This window comes from Ammospiza nelsoni, chromosome 11 (genome assembly GCF_027579445.1).
Source record: "Ammospiza nelsoni isolate bAmmNel1 chromosome 11, bAmmNel1.pri, whole genome shotgun sequence".
NCBI lineage: Eukaryota > Metazoa > Chordata > Aves > Passeriformes > Passerellidae > Ammospiza > Ammospiza nelsoni.
In genome coordinates this window covers 606,753-629,423 of record NC_080643.1, presented here as the reverse complement: position 1 = coordinate 629,423, position 22,671 = coordinate 606,753, and the positions used below count along the sequence as shown (strand labels likewise).

General features: G+C 53.9%; 1 protein-coding gene across 4 annotated transcripts in view; it reads right to left on the bottom strand.

Moving 5' to 3' along the window:
• The window catches only part of SRGAP3 (SLIT-ROBO Rho GTPase activating protein 3), a 67,545-nt gene that overhangs the window by 19,728 nt on the left and 25,146 nt on the right, over positions 1-22,671 (bottom strand). For all 4 annotated transcript variants that reach the window (XR_009419230.1, XM_059480013.1, XM_059480014.1 and 1 more), the window contains exons 2-8: positions 19,497-19,689; positions 16,568-16,730; positions 11,832-11,894; positions 7,359-7,544; positions 5,855-5,983; positions 666-887; positions 128-229 (exon numbers count right to left, since the gene is read on the bottom strand). Coding sequence is in view for 3 of the 4 variants with exons in the window: in XM_059480013.1 (XP_059335996.1) it covers positions 128-229; positions 666-887; positions 5,855-5,983; positions 7,359-7,544; positions 11,832-11,894; positions 16,568-16,730; positions 19,497-19,689 (1,058 nt within the window). In the remaining variant the exon portion in view is untranslated. The remainder of the gene's footprint in view (positions 1-127; positions 230-665; positions 888-5,854; positions 5,984-7,358; positions 7,545-11,831; positions 11,895-16,567; positions 16,731-19,496; positions 19,690-22,671) is intronic.

The following is a 22,671-nucleotide window of genomic DNA, read 5'->3' as shown; positions in this document are numbered from 1 at the left end:
GCGAGCACTGGCTGCAGCCTGTGGGCACTTCCAGCTCTGCCATAGGGGGGGCTCCACACCTGAGCACACCAGGAAAGTTCCAGAGGAAGAAAGGCTCAGCAGGGCTGCCACAGAGCCCAGCTCTTACCTCTTCATTCTCTATCTTGAGGGTGGCCAGCCGAGACTGCAGCTGGTGGTACCGCATCAGGAGCTCGGTCTGCACAGGCTGCTGGGCGCTCACCTGGCACACCTGAGACAGGAGACATTCCAGGGTCATGCACGGAGCAGACACGCACTGCCTTACCCCACCATTCCCTCCTGCCCCCACAAGCTCCGGGCAGCCTCCAGAGAGGCTGTGTTGCCGTGTGTCCCAAGAGCAGCGCCCTGGGCCCAGGCCAGCACTGAGTGTTTCTGCCATCTCCCAATTAGAGCAGGTTAATCACAGCTCCCCTGTGCAGATCTGTGGGGCAGAGAGAGCCAAACCACGGGCTCCCTAATTGGGACAGACATGGAGCAAGAGGCAGCCTGAAAGGAGGAGCCCTAACGAGCCCAGAGTCTCATTAGGAAGGGACACATGAACAGCAGTGTGTGAAGGCAGCAGAGAGGGGTGAGGAGTCGGGGACAGTTTCACAGGGATGGTTTAGAGCAGGGCCAGGCCCGTGCAGCCCCACAGGTGAGCACGTTACCTCATCCCCCATGTGGGGCTGGAACTCGAACTTGAGCGGCGGGCAGAAGACCTGGTTGCACATGTCCATGATGGTGTGCTTGTCGCTCCGCGCGTCCAGGTTGTCCACGGCGTTCTCGATGACGTCCAGGCCCTCGTGCCGCGACGTCTCCAGGTTGTACTCTGCCGACAGGTACGTCCTGAAGGTGCGAGCGAGGCTGGCGTGGAAGCCCAGGTCGCAGCACTGGCAAACACAAAGGAGGCTCTGCTCACACGAACTCCCAACGCATTTTGCAAGGCTCTCAGACACAGATGGAAGCTGAAGCAAGGCGTGGTGTGTGCCATCCTGCATACACCGTGCCCTGTGGTGTGTGCACATCCTGCTCTGTCCCTGGGCAGCTGCCTGCCTCCCACCATGGAGCAGCTCCTCATGCTGCTGATCACTCTCATGTCTGTCTTGGGGAAAATGATAAATCTTGGAGTTAACTGCTGCCAAAATACTGTACTTTAAAAAACTGGCTTTAAACATTGTCCCCACTATAACTGAATTTGGCATGTCAACATGTCATTTGGCATACCAACACAGGGATTTGCTGCTGCCCTGAAAGCTCCATCAGAGCTGAGCCAGTCCAACCTGTGACCAATCCCCACCTTGTCACCCAGCCCCGAGAACTGAATGCCACGTCCAGCTATTCCTTGAACACCTCCAGGGATGGAAATCACCACTTCCCTGGGCAGCCCGTTCCAGTGTCTGACAACCCCTTCTGTGAAGAAATACTTCCTGAAATTCATATTGATAAACTCGAAGTGAAGCCCAAAATCTCAGCTGGTGCCACAAGCAGCTCTGACCCAAGAAGCCATCTCATGCTTGGTGCCAATGTGAGGTGACACCGCTCGGCTCAGATCACATCATGGCAAGGCTGTGCTGGCTTCAGCCTCTGCTAAAACCAGCAGCAGCAAAGCTACACTGCATCAATTTCCAGCCCCACTGTCCCTCCTAGTCTTTAAAACCTATGAAAACCCATGTGCAATAATGAGCAATTTTGTAAAACTATCAAATTGTCACAGCTCTCCATTTATCCTGCTTCTGTTTAGCCTCTAATCACATTAACTGCGATTATGGGCAGTCATGGACTGGCACACACCTGCCTTAAAAAAATCAACAAGCAACACAAAAAAGATAAGGGGTGAATTTCCATTTGCTGCTCGGGGCAAATCCTCAGTCTGTGCTGCAAGTCTCTCCCATGAGACAGTTCCATAGGAGCACCCATAGGAGCACTGCAGGTTGTTTGTACAGAATCCCCAGCGCTGGAACAATGAGGCCGAGGGGCTGCACAGAGCCAGGGCAGGGACCAGGGCCAGGGCCCCGTGCCAGCACTGGGGGAGGACCAGCCCTGCTGCCCTGCCCAGCTGAGCACAGCCCCGTGCCCTGGGAACGGACTGTGCGCTCCCCAGCACCTCCCAGCCCTGAAAGCACAGATACTGGACTACAAGAAACAGCACCAGGAGGAAATATGCGCCACTGCTCAAGGGTGGGAATTCCCAAAGCACACAAACCCGAGCCACTACAAGGCAAAGCGCTGCACGGCACAGAACACAAGCAGAGGGGCTCAGGGCATTGCCAGCTGCTTTCAGGACAAAGTTCCACGTGAAATGTTTCCCCTTTTTTGCTGCTGGGCTCGCACTGAAGCCGGCAGTGGTTGGCAGTGCCCAGAAATCAGCCGCTCCTGAAAAGCAGGGCGGCACCTCCTGCACACACCGCAGCCCTTGAAGCCCTGGTGATCGGCACGGCTGCTTCACACACGGGTGCCCAGAGAAGAAAAGACGGAGCAGGGATTTCCACGCAATTCCCACAGGAACAACAATGGGGAGGGGAGAAGAAAAAGGAAGAAAAAAAAGACTTCAAACCGATGCTCCCAGCCCCAGAACAAATGGCATTTTCTCACCCCTCTCATCCCTTTGATGGCAAATAAATTAGAACCACAAATAATAATCCCAGCCCTTCCGCAGCGCCTTTCATCTGCCAAGCTCAGAGCTCCCCAAGCATTAATTCATCACGGCTGGTAACACCCTGCAAGGGCTGGAAATATCCCAGTGTTCAGCCTGAGAAACAACCGGCTCCTGCAGCTCAAGCAAGCACATGTGGCCAAAACACCGTGGGAGCAGCCAAATACCTGTGTGCCTGCCCCTGCCCACCCCAGAACTGCATGGGGGGCACTCCTGGGCTCCGGGAGAAGGAAAGGCACACAGTGCTCTGTGGCCCCAGCTACAGAGCCCCTCTGCTATCTGGGAGGCTGAACCTGCACATGACAGAGCTCAGCCAGCCCCATGCCTTGACCTGAGCAAGTGGAACCCCAGAGTGACACCTGAGTAGCACCTGGGGGCCCTGCAAGCCGCCCCTTATCATCCCAGGCAGAGCAGTGACGCCCCTGCCTCCACAGGACCAGCACTGCTGCAAACAAAGAGCCCAACTCATTTGCTCTGCTCTGTTCCCTCTGCTCTGCATTTTTTTCCTTATTTGTTTATAAAAAATATTCTGCACTATTTTTAATTATACGCATAATACATAACAATTATATGCTTCTTTTAATTTCTGGCCTCTACTCTCTTGACATTGCTGCAAAATCCAGAGCTGTGCTGTGTGGCAAGTAAATCACAGAAGCCCAGGTAGTTTATGCTGGAGAGACCTTAAAGATTATCCAATTTCAACCACCCTGCCACAAACAGCGACACCTTCCAGCAGCCCAGGTTGCTCCAAGCCCTGCTCAACCAGGCCAGTAAAGCCAACTGAGGATATCTGGCATAACTATTTCAGCTGCTGTTTCTGTTCCCTAACTTGACTCAGCTGATTTTGCCAGGGACCAAGCAATTCCACAGTTCCATGTAACACTGAATTTCCTCAGAGTTCCCCTCCTTTCCTGGCTTCTCTCAGATACAGCAATCACTAATCCATAGGGAGGTGGGCTACTGCTCCAGAAGGACTCAGAGGAGGCTGCACACGTTTTGGCAGATCAGTTTGTATGCAAACTGCCTGTTCCATTTTCTCTGCTGAATCCAGTGATATCTTTCATGTGACCACTTCAAACTATCTTGCAGCCATTTCCCAGAGAACTCCAGAGGGATGGATAAGGAGCTTTATCTCCTCTTCGCATACATGGCCAAAAAGATTAACTTGGTCACACAGTTAATGACAGTAATGAGACAAGCCCAGGCGCTTAAACAGACGCACGTGTCATCCGAGGAGGAGGCCCCGTGGTGCACTGACAGTCCAAGGCTAATTTGATCTATCTCTATATTCTTCCCTTCCTTTCTAGGACAAAACAACCAGGCCACTGGAGACAGAGGGGCAGACGGCTCCGCGCCCCTTCACGGCTCCTCTGATGGGCTTCACCGTTCTCATTAAGCCGCAGCCCTGGGAGGCTTCCCTCCCTCCTGGAGCAGCTGGGGCCTCGGCCTCGCCAGAGCAGGAGAGCGGAGCACGGCTTTGTCACCGGCCACTGCTCTGCAGGGACACCCAGTGATGGCAAGGCTGTGCCCAGAGATGACACTGAGGCAGCTGGGATTTGGGGGAAACGTCGGTAAATTGGCTCTGCAGCGTCCTGACGGTTCGCATTTGTGTGAAATCAGCAGCTGTACTGCAATTTGTACTGGAGATGGGGGGTGTGCGAGCCCTGTCGCCTCTCCCCATCCCAGAGAGTCAGCCTGGAGCATCCCTCACCATTCCATGGTGGAGGAGCTGCCAGAAGCCACAAGAGTATGGTCAGGCAGGCTCAGAGTGTGCCCCGCCTGGCTCAGAGTGTGCCCAGCCCGGCTCAGAGCTGCCCCAGGCTCAGAGTGTGCCCAGCCCGGCTCAGAGTGTGCCCAGCCCGGCTCAGAGTGTGCCCCAGGCTCAGTGTGCCCAGCCCGGCTCAGAGCTGCCCCGAGCTCAGCTCATGCATCCAGTATTTTGCTTCTTTGATGAACAGACTTTGTAATTGGGGAAATTTCATTGCTCCATGTTAAAGATGCTTTAGCCGAAGTCCCTGAAGGGATTTCTGGAATGTGGGAGAAATGCCATCTGCTGACTCCAGAGGAAGTGTCAGTGAGGAAATAAAAGTTGGGAAGAATAATATAAACAGACAGAATTAAAATGGAACTCAGCAAAACTCCAGAAAATCAAAGTTCAAAAATCTCCACAAAACGAAGTCATTCTTGCCTAAAAAATAATTTAACAGAAGAAAGAATATGCACTGCAAAAGCAGAAAGCCTGCAGATAAATCGAGGTGTTCTCATACCCTGCCATTCAAATGTCTCCAAGATCAACTTACTTGTTTTCTTACACATCTTCAATAATAAAGAGAACAAAACATAATGAAGAGTATTTTATCATATATGAAAATCTTGAAGTCATTGGGGATTTGCATCAGATTTACTTTAATTCTCAGAAGTGTAACTACATGCCAATGGGTTAGGAAAGGAGGTAAACACTCAAGCAGCTTTTTAAATTGTACATTAGGTAATGATGGTAACTCAGTGCTTCAAGCTCAGCTATTTATGCACTCACTGAGGCAACTCCAGCAGGAAGAAACTGCACAGTGCAATCTACACGCTGTGGGATGCCCGATAAAGGAAGAAGCAGAAATCCCTTCTCTGAATCATCTCAAAGCTGTTTGTAGGAGTCACCAGAGCTCAGCTCCTGCTACTGCCACGAAGCTGCCTCCAGCAGTTCCTGCCCTGAGGCTGTTCCCTGCCAGGAGCACCGGGACAAAGCCCCAAGGTGCCTTCCCCAGCCAGGACAGCACTGCCACCAGGCAGGACAGCGCTGCCACCAGGCAGGACAGCGCTGCCACCAGCCAGGACAGTGCTGCCACCAGGCAGGACAGTGCTGCCACCAGGCAGGACAGCAGTCAGGACAGCGCTGCCACCAGGCAGGACAGCGCTGCCACGTCTGCTGAATCCCCACCAAAGTCACCGAGTAGCAGAGAAAAACCCCTCTGGTTCAGCACCAAAGCCAAGGCTGTGCCTGACCTTGGGGAGCATTTCTGTCTCAAACACAGAGTAACCAATGGGCCAAGCAGAAACCTCAGTCTCCTCTGGCTCGCCCAAGGCAAACCCAATTGACAGGACACCTTCAGCCCCAGTTAAGAACCCCCTAAGGCCCCCAAGACAGCCCCTCAGCAGCACAGGGTGCAGTCAGGAGCCCAGCAGGCTGGGGCCCAGGGAGGCACTCACATCAATGAGGTCAGACACGTCGTGGATGTAGTACTTGCTGACAGCCGCGTTGGTGGCTGCCAGGTTCAGCAGGTAGTCGTTCCTGGCTTTTGTACACTTCAGCTTGTTCTCAGAATACTTGGCTTGTCTCTGAAAAAGCAGAATGCGGTGTCAGAGCACAAACAGGGTGGTAATGGCACAGTTTCTCCTGCCACAGACCCCCACAGCACCCTGCAGCCTGGGTGTGACGAGGTAATTACTAAAACTTGCTATCTGGTATGAAAACAGGGACCTTGCCAGGGTGGAGGAGATCCCATCTGAACACCCCTCGCACTGTCAGCCAGCCACGATGAGTGCATCCTGCTCAGAGGTACTTGGAGCCCCTGAGCACAGCTGCTGCTGGGGATTTTGGCATCAGTCAAAACCAGAGGGCCAAATTTCCCCCCAGAAATGCTGACATACGTTTGGACTTGCTCCAGATGTGTGCAGCTGTATCAAAGTGGAATCTGGCCCAGAGGCCCAAGCTGCACAATTCAGAACAGGACCCAGAATTCAAAACTGTAGGCAAGCAGATGTGCTCCAGATCTGGGACATCTGCTCAGGCAGATTTCTGCTCTGAAGGCTGAATCAAAAGATTAACCCTTCTGAGAAGTTCACTGTTAGAAATGTCCCAGGGCTGGGTGAGCCAGCAAACAAAGGTGTCCTGGCTGGGGAAACTGTCTCCTTTTCTCCAAAATTAACACAAAAACTTGTGGAGATCCTGAGGTCACAGGGATTTGCTGAGGCCAGAACAGCACAAAGGGTTTTGCCTAGCAAATCCATCAAAATACTGCACTCCCACTCCCAGAGAGTCTACAGAGGAAGAACACTGTTATTTCATAGATCCAACTCATTTTTTGCTACCAAGAGTCAGTTCCTGAGCAAACCCAAGGCTATTGTTCTTTTTTGAAAGCCCATCTTTAAAGAACACATCCCAGACAAACCCCAGCCTCCCGGAGCAGGGTCTGCTGTCCAGCCCAGGGTGCATCCCCACGCTGAGTGTGGTACCCTGGTGCACTGCCCTCCTCGGCACAGCCTCTGGGCTCCCAGCTGGCACAGCCAGGCCCCGAGCACGCCATGGCCCGAGCTGCTGCTGGAGAAGCAGCTCCCAGCACCTCTCCCTGTGCTGTGCTCCAGCAGCCATCGCCCCCAGGGCCCCCCAGCTGCTGTCCCAGCTCTCCCTGCACAGAGACAGCCAGGAGGCTCCACGTGGCTCCTGTGCCGGTCCAGCACCCGTCCAGGGCTGCACGGCCTGTCCCTGGCACGCCTCCTCTAGAACTGGTCCTGGCCCTCCTCCACAGCCAGGAGCAGGGATGACACCTGTGGTGGCCTCCTTGGGCTGCCCTCAGCAGCACATCAGCCTTCCTAACCCTTCCCAGAGATACAGGAATGGCCTCACAGACAAGGACAAGGCTGAAGCCAACCCCTGCTGCCTGCAGGGAGCCCCAGCCCCAGCCCAGCTCCCTCTTCCTTCCCTCTCACCCACCTTCTCCTTCATCTTCTCAATCTTCTTGACAGAGCTGCGCCGCTGCGGCCGGTCCTCGTGTCGCAGCAGGTTCACACTGATGTCCCCCGACTTGTTGAACTGCTTTTCCTCCTGCTTCTCTGCCTCCTTCAGCTTGCTCTCGGCGCTGATGCTCTCTGCGTGGTACATGTGGTAGGTCTTCATCACCTGCAGACACAGGAGGTCATGAGCCCCCTCCCACGGTCACCTGCAGCCCCAGAGCAGGACAGGCCAGCAGCCCTGGGCAGGGCAGAGGGGCCGTGGGGGCATTGAGGAACAGAGTGGGGAGGAAAGCTTCAGAATGAATCCCAGCCCCAGCCCCACTTCTAGAGGCTCCAGGCTGGCCTCAGAGCTGTGATGGCACCCAGCCCCACTGGGGGCACACGATCCAGCACACACCTGCAGGCAGAGCACCGTGTGCCTGCCAACAGGGAAATCAGGAATAACCTCAGAGCTCTGCAGCTGGGATAAGGGTCAAGTGACTCTGAGGGAGGCCACAGTCCCTCTGAACTCCCTTTTGACCTAACCCCTGTTCCTACACTTGGACTTGCTAAGCCACCAGACAGCCCTTGCTGTGCCACCCAGACAGCAGAACCACCCAGAAGTGGAGGAGCTGCAATCCCCAGGCAGAATTGGGGCTTGTCTCCTGTCACCACCTCATCCTCCCCTTGCTGCCAGCAGCAGGCACAGGCAGGGCCAGGACAGGTGCAGCAGCACCTTCTCCTTCACATTCCTGATCCAGGAGGGATGGCTGATCCTGGAACACTCTACAGGCAAAACTTCCAGCACAACCTTCCCTTTCAGAAACAAGAGCCCAAAGGGCACACTGGATCATTTTAATGGAGCTGGCAAGAGGCACACATCTGCTCCTCTGTCTCTATGCCTTTAGTCACACTGTCCCCTTCTACCATCTCCCTTCGGGATGTGGGTGGTTTATCTCACATTGCCTTGACACAGCACACAGTGCCTGACTGCTCACTGCAATCAGCCTCAGCAGGGCTGGCACACACTGGGACAGGCTGGCACACGCTGGGACACGCTGCCTGAGGCCCAAGGGTTAAAACAAGCAGGAACCCCCAAAGGCAGGGGATTTTTACACACGGCTTAATGAAGCAAACACAGCTTTCCTCAGCTGCCAGCAGGACGCAGGAGTGTTTGACTTGGAGCAGTCAGGCTGAGCTGCAGGACCCCTCCTCCTGCCAAGCACAGCCCTCAGCCAAAGCAGGCTCCCAACGCCCTTCAGAGTGCACAAACCTGGTGCTGCAGGGACACCCCAGTGCCAGGGACACCCCAATGCACAGGGACAGGCAAGGGGCAGTGAGCAAAGGCGCCTGCTTGGCCCTGAGCTGCTGCATTTCCAAACCCTGAAGATTCTTAACACAGATTCCAGCCACATATTTCAAACTGCCTTTTCTGCAGTGAATGTCACAGGACACACATAAACCAGACGATTCCTGGGCTTTTCTTAAAGAGAAAGACCAGAGGGTTTCGCTGAGCCCTCCTCATCCTCACCACCTACATCTTTTTGTGAACACACAGAGGGAAGTGGAAAGCAAAGTGCTGCACACCAGGGCTGCAGGCAGTAAGAGGAAAGGTTTCTGCAGCAAGCAGAGAGGCCCTGACATAACATGACAGAGAAACCCAATGAGTATCAGGGCTCCAAATTGCCGGGGTTTGTGAAATCTAAAGGTTATGGGACAGTTACCCAACCAAAACAGACACCTTAAACAACTCACTGTGCTCCTCACCAGCTGCCCTGCCACACCGCTCGCTCTTGGAAATTCAGAGCATATTTCTGTTTATATCTGCCTTGATTTTGGCCGGGGCCAGGCTGCAGTGCAGCAATCAGCCCTGATCTGCAATTCCCTGGTGCCACCTCGGTGCCTGCAATCAGATCAGGCTGTCCCTGGCCTGCAGTGCTGTGACACAAAGACAAACTGCCACAGCTGCGTCCCGGGGATCCTTCCTGCAAATCAGTTAATTAGCTGCAGCCAAGGAGGAAAAATATGTTCCAATGTTCATTAGTTATTTAACAACACGAGTTGTGTTTTCCATATTAATTACATGTTCTGGATAAAGGCTGTTGCCAAAATACTGGCCATAAATGGCACTGCTGGCAGTCTCCAGCTATGAGGGCTTTGTTCTCCTCAACAGCTCATGCCCAAGGTTCTGACCCAGCAGAGGAGCCAGAGCAGAAATGGGGGGACTGTGTCAGGTACAGCTCAGGCCCCCTCAGCCTTTACCAGCTCCAGCTGGTACCTCTCTCTGGAATCCATAAGGAGGAACCAAAGGGACAGAGCTGGTTTCAACTCACAGCTGAACTATTTCTGCACAAAACCATTCACAAGCATCTCCACTTCAGAATGAAAGTCATCCACTTCCATTCTGATTAAAATCTGTGTGGCTTTGGTTCTCCATCCAGACTCCACAGGGTGACTTGCATCAGAACAGCAACAAGACTGAGTTAAAATCAATGTGGCTGTTTTGGCTTAAGTTTGAGACAGTGAATGCCTGAGAAGCCTGAAAAAAATTCAATTTTCCATCCAGTGCACAGAATTCCCCTTGGAGAGGCTTAAAAAGCAGCCTTGCCAGGGCACGGATGAGCTGTGGGTAAAGGCCTGGCCAGAGGCAAGAAAATCAACTTCCCTGTGTGACAGCAAAGTGACAATTCTGCCACAGGAGCAGCCTGGTGCCCTGTGAGCCAGGCCCCTGCCCCGTGTGGGCTTTGCCAGCGGGCACAGCTCCCGTGCTGCTCGTGGGCACCAGCGTGGGCACAGAGCACACACAGCAGCAGCTCGGCCCCAAGGTGGCCCCAGGCACCCCCAGACCCCTGAGCGGGGGCAGCTGGGTCTGCTCACCTGCTGGCTCAGGAACAGAGCTCTGAGCCCGAGCTGCTGGCACCAAGCACACGTGAGGTGACCCCGAGTGCCCCACAGCCCTTTCCCCATGCTTTTGCAGCATGTCCCCTCCCTGCTCCCCCTGCCTGCGTGACACAACCAGCGTGTCACCTCAGCAGCAAGGCTGAGCGCAGACACACAGCTCCTCCAGGTGCCCCCGTTTCCCATTCAAACCAGTTTGTTTCACCATTCCAGCCCGTTCTGCTCAGCACACGGAGCAAGGCAGCGATGGCAGCAGTCTCAGCTCCTGTGAGCACGAGCAGACTCACCCTGCGCTCCCCCTGGCCGCTGCCTGCAGTGGGAGCTCAGCACAGGGCTGACCCCAGCGTGTCCCCAGGGACGGCCCTGTCCCCTGGCTGGGCTCAGAGCAGGCTCTGCACAGCTATGCAGCCCAGCCCAGCCTTGTCAGCCTTTCCTTGTTGTGCATCTGTCATGCTGCTGCTGCAATTAATCCTAATTAGTCACCACCCCTAACACAGCTTGTGACATTCAACCATCAACAACGCACTCCCAAATCTCACACAGGCTTTTTAATCTGATCTGCTGTCCACCCACACTGCAGGTCTCACAACAATCAAATCCTTCAACAGCCAGTGCAGGAACCAACCTGTTAAGAGGAGATTTATGGCAGAAATTTCAAATACAATCATTCATGCTCTGTTGTTTAGGCCAGTTTTTCAAAAAGATGAAATAGAATGATTGTTTAGGAATAAACCTACTACAGCATTATTTATGTACCAGTTACAGATACTACCAAAGAAAGCAAGTATATTATCTCAATTTTCCAACAAAAGGCAGACTTTATATGGTTTTGTGGCTCCTAAACCACAAATAAAATATTTTAAAAAAAAAACTTGCTACTGGGCAAGAGGCAGAAGCAACACAAAGGCTTTTACTACTCTGCTATGAAAACCTGCTTGAAGAGCCGTGTCCTGACTAACAGCACATGATCTCCCTGGGAGGCACAGACAGCTCTGCAGCCAAAGTGCTCCTGGGGCAGAAGCTCCCCTATGAGCCAAAGTTTTCTGCATTCCCCAGCAGAAGGTGGAGCTCAGCCATCCCCCCAGGGCTCACAGGGGCAGGGAGGCATCCAACAGACAACAAGGCCAGCTCAGAGCCACTGGTGCCTGGAAATCACCAACCCAGGGTGTGAGCCGGGCCAAAAGGTGACGTGGAGCCCGAGCCCCAGCAGGTGAGGGCACTGCAGGCACAGGGATCTGAGTGGATCACACCCCAGCAGGTGAGGGCACTGCAGGCACAGGGATCTGAGTGGATCACACCCACACTGCCCCAGGGGTGAGGGCACTGCAGGCACAGGGGTCTGAGTGGATCACACCCACGCTGCCCCGCCAGGCTCCAGGGAAGCAGCTGGGCACCAGGACCCAGCCCCTGGCCTCCGGCACTGCCACCCCCAGTGAGGAGAGAGGATCTCCCAAAGGATAGAGGGGAAGGAATGGGCCACGCTGCAGGACAGCCAGGGCAGAGCCTCCTCAGACTGGCTCTAACAAATGCCCGTGCTCCCCAGGCTGGGGAACAGTGGGATGGGCTCCGTGCTCACCGTGTAGAGCTCATTGGTGACTTTCAGGAGCTCCTCGTGCATCTGGAGGCCAATCTCCTTGCTCTGCAAGACAAAAACAAGAGAGGTGACACTGTTATGCTCAAAACATGCAGATCTAAAATGAAATACATTTCAGAGGAATCATAAACATGAATGCACAGCACAGCAAAGTCTCATGCAGTTTCAGAGTGGCTGTGTATTCATTTGAGATTGATGTTTGCCCATGGATCACCCAAACTGGGTTTCAGAGACCATGAGGAGGAATTTCATATAATTTAACGTATTTCCCCTGCAAAACAGATGAATCTAAAATTACAGGCAATACTGCTTTGCCCTTCCACTGGTAAATTCATTCCCAGCCCACAGCCAACTCCCCATGTGGGTATAACACACATCACGGTCCCCCAGTTTGGGGACTGACACAGATTCACGCTGAGACTGGCAGGGTGTACATCATCCAACAGCCATTTGTGTGCCCTAGGTCGGCATTCTCCAGCCCCACAGCATCACCCATCGATCTGTCTTGATCTGAAAACTCTGCTGCTCTGTGATTAAACACATCTGCTGCTGGACCTGCAATTGCAGCCAATGCTGGTGCTTCAGAGCAAAGACTACCAGGGCTCCCCAGCACCAGCATCCCAGGTTCACAATTCCCTTGGCCATGACCCAGCCCCCAGCTCCTCCTCAGTAGCTCATTTTCACTATTCTGACCTGAGTGAACCAAAGCATGAAAAGGGACATTACAAAATAGCTGCACCACAGTTATATAATAAAGTGTCCCGTTTCACAACCGTAGCAGCCAAAGTTCAGCCAGCTGAGGAGACAGTGCCAGTGAGGAACTCCTGGCATCCTCCTGTCTGCTGAAATGCCATTATCAGGCTGTGTTTTCCCTTTCCTTGCCAGGCAGGATGAGGCAGCTGCAGCTGCCAGCCTCCCAGAGCATGGACACAGCCCTTCATGGAGAGGCCACAGCACGGGGAGCTGCCCAGCACTGGGGCTTGGCTGCACATCAAACCAGCTCCAGCAGCTGAGGAGCTGGGATGCGCTCACACTGCTCTCCTGCCTGCCTCTAATGACACCACAAATCTCTCCGTGGAATCTTCCTGGCTAGGAAATACTTATTACAGCTTGAAGATGTGTTTAAACTAAGTATAGACAACCCCCTCCTCCCTCCCCTAAACCAAACCAAAACAACACTGAGCAGTTTCTCCCAGATTTCCTCAAATAACTCCAGGAAGTTTTGTGCATGTGGGCAGGGAAAACAACATTCCACCAGGCTGGGTGATGACAGAAGCCCTCAGCACAGAAAGGTCCTCTAATTCCAGTCAATGGGACAACCTACAGACTTTGACAGTTTAATCTAGATTATTAGAAGTTAGACTTAAAGCAAAGCCTGAAGCAAGGAGTCTACAGGGTGACAGTCCCACCCAGTAACCATGGTGTGTCTGAATTGGTGCCAGGGCACCTGGGACAGCCCCATCCTCAGAGCCTGACTGAGCACACTGCTCCCACCCCATGGGCACCAGGGAGGTGCCAGGATGATGCCAGTGACCACAAGGCTGGACCTCAGTGGAGGCCCACGGCCACCAGGAACCCTCATCTGGACTGGAGCCCAGTCCCTGTGCCCTGCCCACCAACACTGATGGTCATCACTGCTCCCAAACATCTCACTGAGCTTAATTCACAACAGAGCTGTGACAGATGTGCACGGGGCAGACACAGCCCAAAGATGTCTGGGGACCTCCTCACTCTCTTCAGCTCCTTGACAGGGGGGTGCAGCCAAGTGGGGGCCAGGGGACAGGGAACAGAGGACAGGACAAGAGAAAACAGCCTCAAGTTGTACCAGGGAAGTTTAGGTTAAATATTTGGAAAAACCTTTTTCTCCATTCCTGGAGGAATTTAAAGGCTGTGTGGATGTGGCACTGGGGACATGGTGGCCTTGGCAGTGCTGGGGGAAGGCTTGGACTCCATGGCCCCAGAGAGCTTCTCCAACCCAAACCATCCTGTGATTCTAATGTGAGTTATTGCAGTCAGGGTCTCCAAACAGGGCTTGGAGCACCCTGCAGCCATCCCTGCTGCCAGGGTCAGGCCCCAAGCCAAGGGGAGGACAGCACAGGACAGGACAGGCTGGTGGCAGCAGCTGTGGCCAGCCTGAGCTCCAGCTCTGCCTCTGCCCCGGATTTCCTGTAGCACACAGGGCAGGGCCACAGAGCTGTAATTTTCAAACCCAATTTTAGACTCTGAAATAGAGCAACACAAACTGGCTCAGCTGCTGCTCCATGAGCTACACCTGCACAGGCAGCCACAGGTGGGGAGCACTGTTAAAGAGCCAATTGCTTGCAGACACTAACCCAACACCTGGCCCCTGCTGCAAAGGGGCTGCAGCATCAGTGGAGGCTCCCAGCATCCAAGAGGGCAGTGAGGATGAGTGAGGATGCTGCAGCCTCCTCCAAGCTGAAGGACTTGCCTCTCCTCCAAGCCTGCTGCCTTCCCTTTCTCCAATGGAGAAATTATATTTGTGTACTGACAGGGGACACCACCCAAACATCATTCCAGTTCCTGGGACCATCCACAAAACCTGAACTACAATTTAGGTGCTTCCTTTAGGCCTCACATTCCTCCTAAAACCCACAGCTGCTCACTGAGACAGCAATGGCTTCAAGTTAGCAATTTATTAAAATTCCTGCCATGCTGACAAAGTCTGGGGCAGCAGCAGCATGGATGACTGGCAATGGACATCCAAGACAAAGACAAGAGCTCCCATCCAGACACTGCTTCTTCATCCAACCTCCATCCAGGACAAAGCAGCACGGGCTGTAATTAAATTCACTGTCACAGCACATAATTAAATCCCATACTGGGGGATAAGCCAGCACCCTTATTTTGGACATAGCAATGCTCTGTCTCAAACATGTAATTTCCTGTGTCCCATACCTGGAAGAAGCATCATACTTCCTTCCCTCTGCACAGCAGAAGGTCAGAGTGGAGCAAACACCGGCCTGGCAATGGGTGCCTCACCCTGGGTTTGAGTGTGCCAGGACACCTGGGTGGAGAGGGACAAACTGCCCGTTCAGTGACGGGAGAGCACTGGGGTGGAGCAGCTCAGCACCCACATCTCTCCAGGCAGATTACCACGTGCTGAGCAATTGCTCCTTGGTTATGCTCACCCTGTACCCCTGAGCCCTCCCCACCCTTCCTAGGGACTGCTCACATTTACATAATGAGTGCAGGAAACACAAAACCTCCTGGCTCCCCCTGTCCCTGCAGCGTGTCACAGGCCATTAATAAACTCTAGATGGGAAGAATTAAAAGTGACATTTCTGGAAAAAAATGCTACTCTAATTTACCATCAAAGAGCAATCTCCAGCACACCCAGCAGCTGAACCACAACTGCTTTAACCCTTCTGCAGCCAGGTTATCTGCCAGCAGCCTTGCACAGCCTGGCCCCCCTTGGAGGGCTTTACCCACCACACTCAAAGCCAGACTGGACACCAGAACACTTAGAACACTCAATGTACGTCCTTGTTTGCAAGCTGGCTGAATTTGTCCTGTGTTTCCAAATGAGGCACATCATCCCCAGACATGGACAGGGAAAGCAGAAACACAGTTTAAATATAAATCTCAAAAAACAGTTTAAATATAAATCTCAAAAACCATGCAAATGGGAGGAACATTTTGAGACAGAACTGGACTAATCAACATCTACCAAGCATCTCCATTTCTGGAGGGCAGGAGAACAGGAAAAGGGATGATATTTCACATCAAATCAGCCAACACAAACCTGACCTTGCAGTTTAATTTCTAGGTCAGATCTATAAACTAGAGGAAACTGGTCATAAAAATATCACATGAAATTTATTCTTCAGTCAGGCTGAAATTTCAAGATAAGCCCTGATTATGACCCTTCTCTTGCTGGACAGGCAGGTGCCCTGTGGCTCACCCTGCTCCCTCACTACAGTCCCCTGATGAAAACAAGGCCACAGAGCCTACCCTCTGCTGGGACTCTTGGTGCTCTTACCACACTCCTCACCTTCAATGAACAGCTCTGGTCCACCTGACTGTGTGATTCTCAGAAGTCTCTGATGCTCCTTTTTCATTTGGTTATCATTAATAATTCTGTATCATCAGCAGATTTTGTCATCTTACTGTTCAGGCTTTTTCCAAATAATTTATTAGGAACTGCACTGGAACTCTCCTTCCCTTTTTTCCTGCCTTTTAACTAATCATTAATCCAGAAAACAACCCCTCTCTACTCTTCAACAGATTTTCAAGAATTTCAGCTAAGGCCCTTTTCCAGTGAAAGCCCTACAACCTGCTAATGACAATCTCTGCCTCCTGGAAATAGCTCCACTGAATTTCTGAGGCATGACTCTTGCCCCAGGAAGCACAGTGACTCCCTGTACTGCCTCATAGCTGTCATCCTGCTCCTGAGCAAGGTTCCACCCAACACGCCTGCTCTGACCTGTTCCCTGAAGCCCTCCAAAGAGTCTTGGAAAGAAGTCAGCCTGTTTCCACCTCTCCCTTCTCTGGCACTGACACTGTGAGCACCAGGTCACACCTCACACTCCAGACGTGACAGGTCTAGATCTCAGTTTCCTTCAAACTCCAGGATAAATACTACCTGGAACGACTTTTAGCGATAGTCCCTTGCAAGGTTTGCTCTGCAACACTGATAACAATTCTATTTTAGACTAAACACCAGGATGGAGGCTCATGAAGCAAGGCTGCCCAGTCACCTTTTTGAAGAGCCTGATGACATCCTCGCTGATCTGGGACAGCCGGACGATGACATTGTTCATGAAGATGTCGTTCAGCGTGGCGTGGTCTCGGCTCTCCCGACGCGTCTGCGTCAGAACCAGGTACCAGCAGTTCACAGGGGACAGCAGGTGCTGATCTTTCCTAGAGAATCGTGGAAAAGTAAAATCAAAAATGCCAGGTGAACACGTCAAAAAGGCACCCATTTTCAAATTAACACTGTGGGCACATCACCTCCCTCCCCTGCACACAGCCGCTGAGATCTGGGGCATGATCTCCTCTTCCAGCTGTACCAGCCCTGCCACACAGGGATGTCCAGTGCCACACAAGCACCTGTGCCACGCCAGGCCCCCAGCCAGCCCCTTCCCAAACTGTGCTCTGGCAGATGGCACGGGAGAAGAGACATCCCTGGAAAGGGAGACAGTTTTGCTCGTTCTTTCCCCTCGCCGTACAAATACAGCTGTCACTGCTGCAGAATGGCCCCTTGCCCCCCAGTACACTGTGCTGGCCTTAGTGCACTGAAAAGTGCTCACAAAAGGGTTCTGCATCCAATGTTACCTCAGAGTGTCTGTGCACAACATGAACACACCCAGGTATGCTGTGGGGGACAGCGTGGACACTGCAGAGCCCTGTGCATGCCCACACGGACAGAACAACGGCCTGCAGACAGCAGGACGAGCCCTGGCCCTGGAGGCACCACGACGGCCAGAGGCAGGGCTGGGCACAGCCCGCTACACACGGCTGCACGGGGACAAAGCAGCACTGCAGGGACGGGAATGCCGAGAGTCACAGCCTCATCACAATAATGACACACGTGAGCAGCTGGGGAAGGGCTGCAGATGGGCCTGCTAAGGGCAGGTACACAGCAGGCTGGAAGATGGAAATGTATCAAGGGAATCTATGGACATGGAATGGACAGTGAGGACTCAGCAGGGGAGAGCACGGAAATCAAGCTGACCCAATTAACGCCACCAACAACACCAGCACTTGTGCCCAAGTCCTTTAGAACCGTGGAGAACCACTTGTCACCTGTGGACACTGCACAGCAGCAGCTTCTAGAACTGCAAGCAATGCTAAGTCCCAATACTGCTCTGAGCTAATGGGTGAGGCCAGACACCCCCTGAGCCTCTGTAGGTCCCACCTCTGAACCAGAGCTCCTTCAATTCCTTGGTGCACAGCACCCAGCACCACACAACCAACACACAACAGCCAGATGCCAAAAGGACAGAGACGATCTGAACAGCAACTCATCAGCAGCAGAGCTTGGCATAAGACAGCAGTAAAGCCTCACACCAGAGAGACCGAGTAAACAGATTAAACGGGATTTAGTAATATGGAATAAATAGGATTTAGCAATGTAACAGCAAAAATCACTGCTCTTGCGGCTGAAACAGGAAAAAAATCACCAGGGGTTAGAGGAAGAAACAGACTGTGAAGAGCCTGGGGCTGGTGAGGAGAAGGGCAGCGAGCAGGCAAAGCCCAGGCTCTGTGAAAGGCACTGAACAGCAGCTGCAGCCTTTGGCCACTGAACTGAAGGACATGAGTTTCATCTGGAACAAAGGGCACAGTTCCAGCTGAGAGACTTTCACAGACACCGCTGGCAGAAACAGAGACGGGGACAAACACTGTGGCCCAGGAGGCAAAGGTGGAGAGCTCGGGCTCAGGTGCTGCAGGAGAGCAGCCAGGAGCAGCACCCGGCTCCACGCTGCCAGTGCTGCCACACGGTCCCAGGGCACAGACTGTGCTGGGCACGGGGCACACATCCTGCTGGGTACAGGGCACACAGCCTGCCAGGCATAGTCCCTACATCCTGCCGGGCACAGCTCATGCTGGGCACACACCCTGCCGGGCACAGGGCACACACCCTGCCGGGCACAGCTCCTGCACTGCCCGTGCTGCCCAGTGAGACCCCGCACCCCCAACACCACCAGGAGAGCCGGCTGTGGCAGGGGACACAACAACCCACAGCAGCTGCCAAGCCCAGCACGAGCACCAAGCGTGGCCCCACAGAGCCCAGCCGGGCCCCTCTGCCCTGGCACACACGGGGAGCGGGGACCAGCCCCCAGGTGCGAGGGGCAGTGGCCTCCACAGGGCCTTGAGGTCACCAGCCAGCAGAATAGCACAAGCCAGTATCCCCACCACAGAGCAGTCACCTCCAAAATGAAATTCTGAGTCAACGTTGTTTTTCTTTCTATTTTTTTCAGATATTTTCTCGTTTAGCCAAGTTCACAAGTGTGGTTAAACTGAAAAGAAGCTGCTTTTGAAAACACATATTTACATATTCATGGATTTCACAATTGCATCACTGGTTTGATTCTCACACAATCCCAGGACTCAGTTCATATTTCCTACTTCAAAGCTTTGTTTCACAATATTACCACTAAGGATCTGCCTCCCTCCAACACCATACGGCTAAGCACAGAAAAAGCACACACTTTATTGCAAATAAAGTGCAGTAAACTCCATTTCCAGAAACTGCTTCCAACCCTGAGCCTGCCAGCGAGCTTGCATGAAACACACAGCACCTGGACAGCTGATGACTGGGCTACACACAAAAACCAGGGCTATAGACCAGGCCCACCACTATTTGCACAATCAAATCAGTGGCTGAATTCACGACCTTTCAAAAAATCAAGGGGTTTGACTCCTTCCCAGTCCCCAGTTCCTATTTTATTGTATTGCTCAGGAAGTGCTCAGGAAGTGCAATTCACGCAGCACAGGTCAGCGATGCTGCGGTGGAAGTCTTGGACAGACAAATGTCCAAATGTTCCTTCTGTGAGCCCCACAGGGACGAGACAGACAAGGTCCCGGCTGATGTGACTTCACTCCGCTTTAGGACCGCGACGCCACAGAGCAACCCCGGTGCCCACAGCAGCCCTGCCCCTCGCTGCCCCTGGAACAGCCACTCACTTGAACTGGTGCTCCCTGGAGCTGCGGATCTTGGAGGAGAAGCGCTCGGCCAGCTTCTCCAGGCTGCGCGAGTACTCCAGCTCGATCTCGGCCTTCCTGCGGAAGAACTCCTGCAGGTCCTGCAGCAGCTGCAGCCGCGACTCCGACTGCTGCTCCAGGCATTTGAACTGCTCCACCAGCTGCGTTCGGATCTCTGCAGGCACAGCACAGGACAGGAACAAGACATCAGCTACAGACACTGGCCAGGAGGGTTCTCCTCCCTTGTCCCAGAGCGAACAGCACAGCTCTGCTGGAGCTCCCTCCAGGCCCTGAATTCACCCAGGGCTCAGTAAGGCCACGGGATCTGCTGCCCAAGAGAGAGCAGAACAGTGCCACCGACCAGCCTCACATTAAACCTTATTCTTTGTCAAAACAAACGGTCTTACCACACTGAGACCAACCCCCGAGCTCTCAATTGCCTTTTGAAACCAGGAAACTATATTTCTATCTGTCTGGTACTACCTGAAATCACACACTATTCTCATATAAACTAACATTTTATTTCTTGATAAATGTCCATGTGAATGCCTTCAAGACAGCCGGCACTGACCTTAAGGAAGCTGGCACTGCCATGCACCCTTCTCTCACCCCATCCCCCTGCACTGCCAGTTTAACAACAAATCCAACCCAGCTTTGGCTCAAAGGCTTAAAGTCTTTCACACCCTCCAAATCCCGGCTCAGAAACACCAAAGGTTTCATCTGTTCCGTGTTTATTTGCTTTCCTCTGAGGACACCAGGACAGAAACACACTGCAGCCCCTGTGACCTTTCCCCAGGTGGGCTCAGCAGCACTGGAGGTGCCTGTGGAGCGTGGGATGGGCTCCTCGGGCAGCTGGTGTCACCTGGGGCAGCTGGTGCCTCCTGCAGCACCTGGGTCCCTGCTGCATCCTGCAGGAACAGCTGGGCTCCAGTGCTGGCCCCGCCTGGCACTGTCAGAGCTGGGGCTCCTCGGCTGCAAATCCCCCACACGGGGGATGCTGATCCCAGCAAGACAGGCAGGGAAGGGAGAGCTGCTCACAGGCACAGCCAGACCCCTTGCCCTGTCTGCAAGAGAAGCCACACAGCACCTGTGGCACAGGATGTGATGGAAATACACCTCCCCGACTCCTCCCAACCCGGGCAGGGTTTCTGCAGCTCTGTGAAGCGCACCTGGCCAGGAGCCTGTGCAGGAGCTGCTCACTGTCCCTGGAGCACAGCTGAGCTCTGCATGAGGGCGTGTGCAGAACTGAAGGGAGAGGGAAAACGAGACGACCACAGGAAAATCTATTCAAACTGAGAACAATTGGGCTGAGCTGGCAGCAGGGGCAGCTGCACGGCAGAGGGATCAGAGGAGCTGGAATGGCAGGGGTCATGATGGAACGGGTCCATGCGCTGCCTCCCTGCTCCCAGAGCCCCCAGGGACAGGGGAGAGCAGCCCCAGCTCCCCACCACCACTCACCCCTGCCCTGCAGAAGGCAGGTGGGCACAGCTGAGGTGAGGCAGCTCCTGCACCTGCTCACCTTGAGACCCTCCACTCCTCCCCTCATGTGCCCAGACCAGCCATGGCACTTGTGGCCATTTCAGTCCACCTACAGAAACAGCCTCTTTAACGTTCCTAACAGCTGCACAAGCAACCCACCACACACAGAATGTCCTTTGCCTTCCCTAAGGTTTGTAAGATCTGTTTTTCTCACTTTGCTCACCTGACACTGGTGAGCAGCCAAGGGCCCCAGCAGAGGAGGATGGTGAGGCAGAGCAGGGATGCTCAGCACAGCTGCTGCCTCTGCCCAGACACGGCTTTCCCTGGCACTCTGGGCATCTGCTGCACACACACATACTGACACCAGCCCTCACTCACAGCCAGCTGCAGAACCCCAGAATGAAGGACAATTCCACTCCACTGAGAATGCTAGAGATACCTTCAAAAGTCAAATTCTCTGCTAAAAGAATGTGGGAATGGATGGTAAATTGCAAATGAGGTCTCACAACAACTTGTATCAGTGCCTCAGTCTTTATTCTCTCTGTTCCCAGTTTGCTGGAGCCCAGCTCTCTCTGTCCCTGGCACACTTTAACCTTTGTCAACAGAATTTCTTTGTTTTTCCTATGCCCACAATGTGTTGATTTGACACTTCTGTTTCCTTGCAGGAGTTCAGCCAGGTCAGTGCCAGCCCAGCACTCAGAGGCAAAGGACAGGCCCTGTGGGCACAGGGTGCTGCCAGCTGTGACCCTAAAGCCACCCAGTGACAAGCCATCACACCAACAGCGGAGATGGGCACTGACCCCAGGGCTGCTGCTGCATGCTAAATGGGAAGGGCTGTGTAGAAAACAAAATGCAAAGCTGCTGGCATCACCACTGCAAAGACAGACATGGCAGCAGAGAGAAGGACACTGCTCAGTGCTCCAAGGGTCCCTGACGGTCACCACGCCAGGGGACAGCGCCAACAGCTCCTGCACTGCTTGCAGCCATGCTGCATCCATCCTGTCCCTTGTGGGGGGATCCACAGGCCTGCAATTCCAACCTTCAACCAACTGCTCTCCACGGTAGATAATCTTCCCTTCAGCAACAAACCCCAAAACTTTACCTTTGGCTCGTCAGCTGGCATCAGCCACCATGGAAGCCAACCCCAGCAGAAAGACAGCAGGATACCCTGCAGAGCTCATGGACAGGCAACACAAGGGAAGTTCACAGGCAAACACGGTGAAAAGCAGGCAGTGGAAAATCCTGGGCAGTTAAGACTTGCAAAGGCCGGAGCCTAGACTGACACAGGGGAGCCAGGGGAGCCTGCAGGGCGGGCTGTGTGCTGCAGCAGCCCACACAGCCTTCCCCAGCCCACACAGCCCACAGCCTGCCCCAGCAGCTGCGGACCGGAGCCCCCTCCTGCTCCTCCTGCTCCTCCAGGAGATGGGTTTGGCACAGCACCCCCTCCGCAGCCCCGGGCCGCGCTCCGGCTGCTCAGACAGGGCCACACAAAGGCGGAGGTTTCTCTAGCAACGGGCTGGGACAGGGCAGCCGGAGCCGTGCCCCTCCCGAGCCGGCGACAGCGGCACAAAGCCGGGTACGGAGCTCCGGCCACCCCCGGCACAAAGCCCGGCTCGGAGCTCCGGCCACCCCCGGCACAAAGCCCGGCTCGGAGCTCCGGTCACCCCCGGCACAAAGC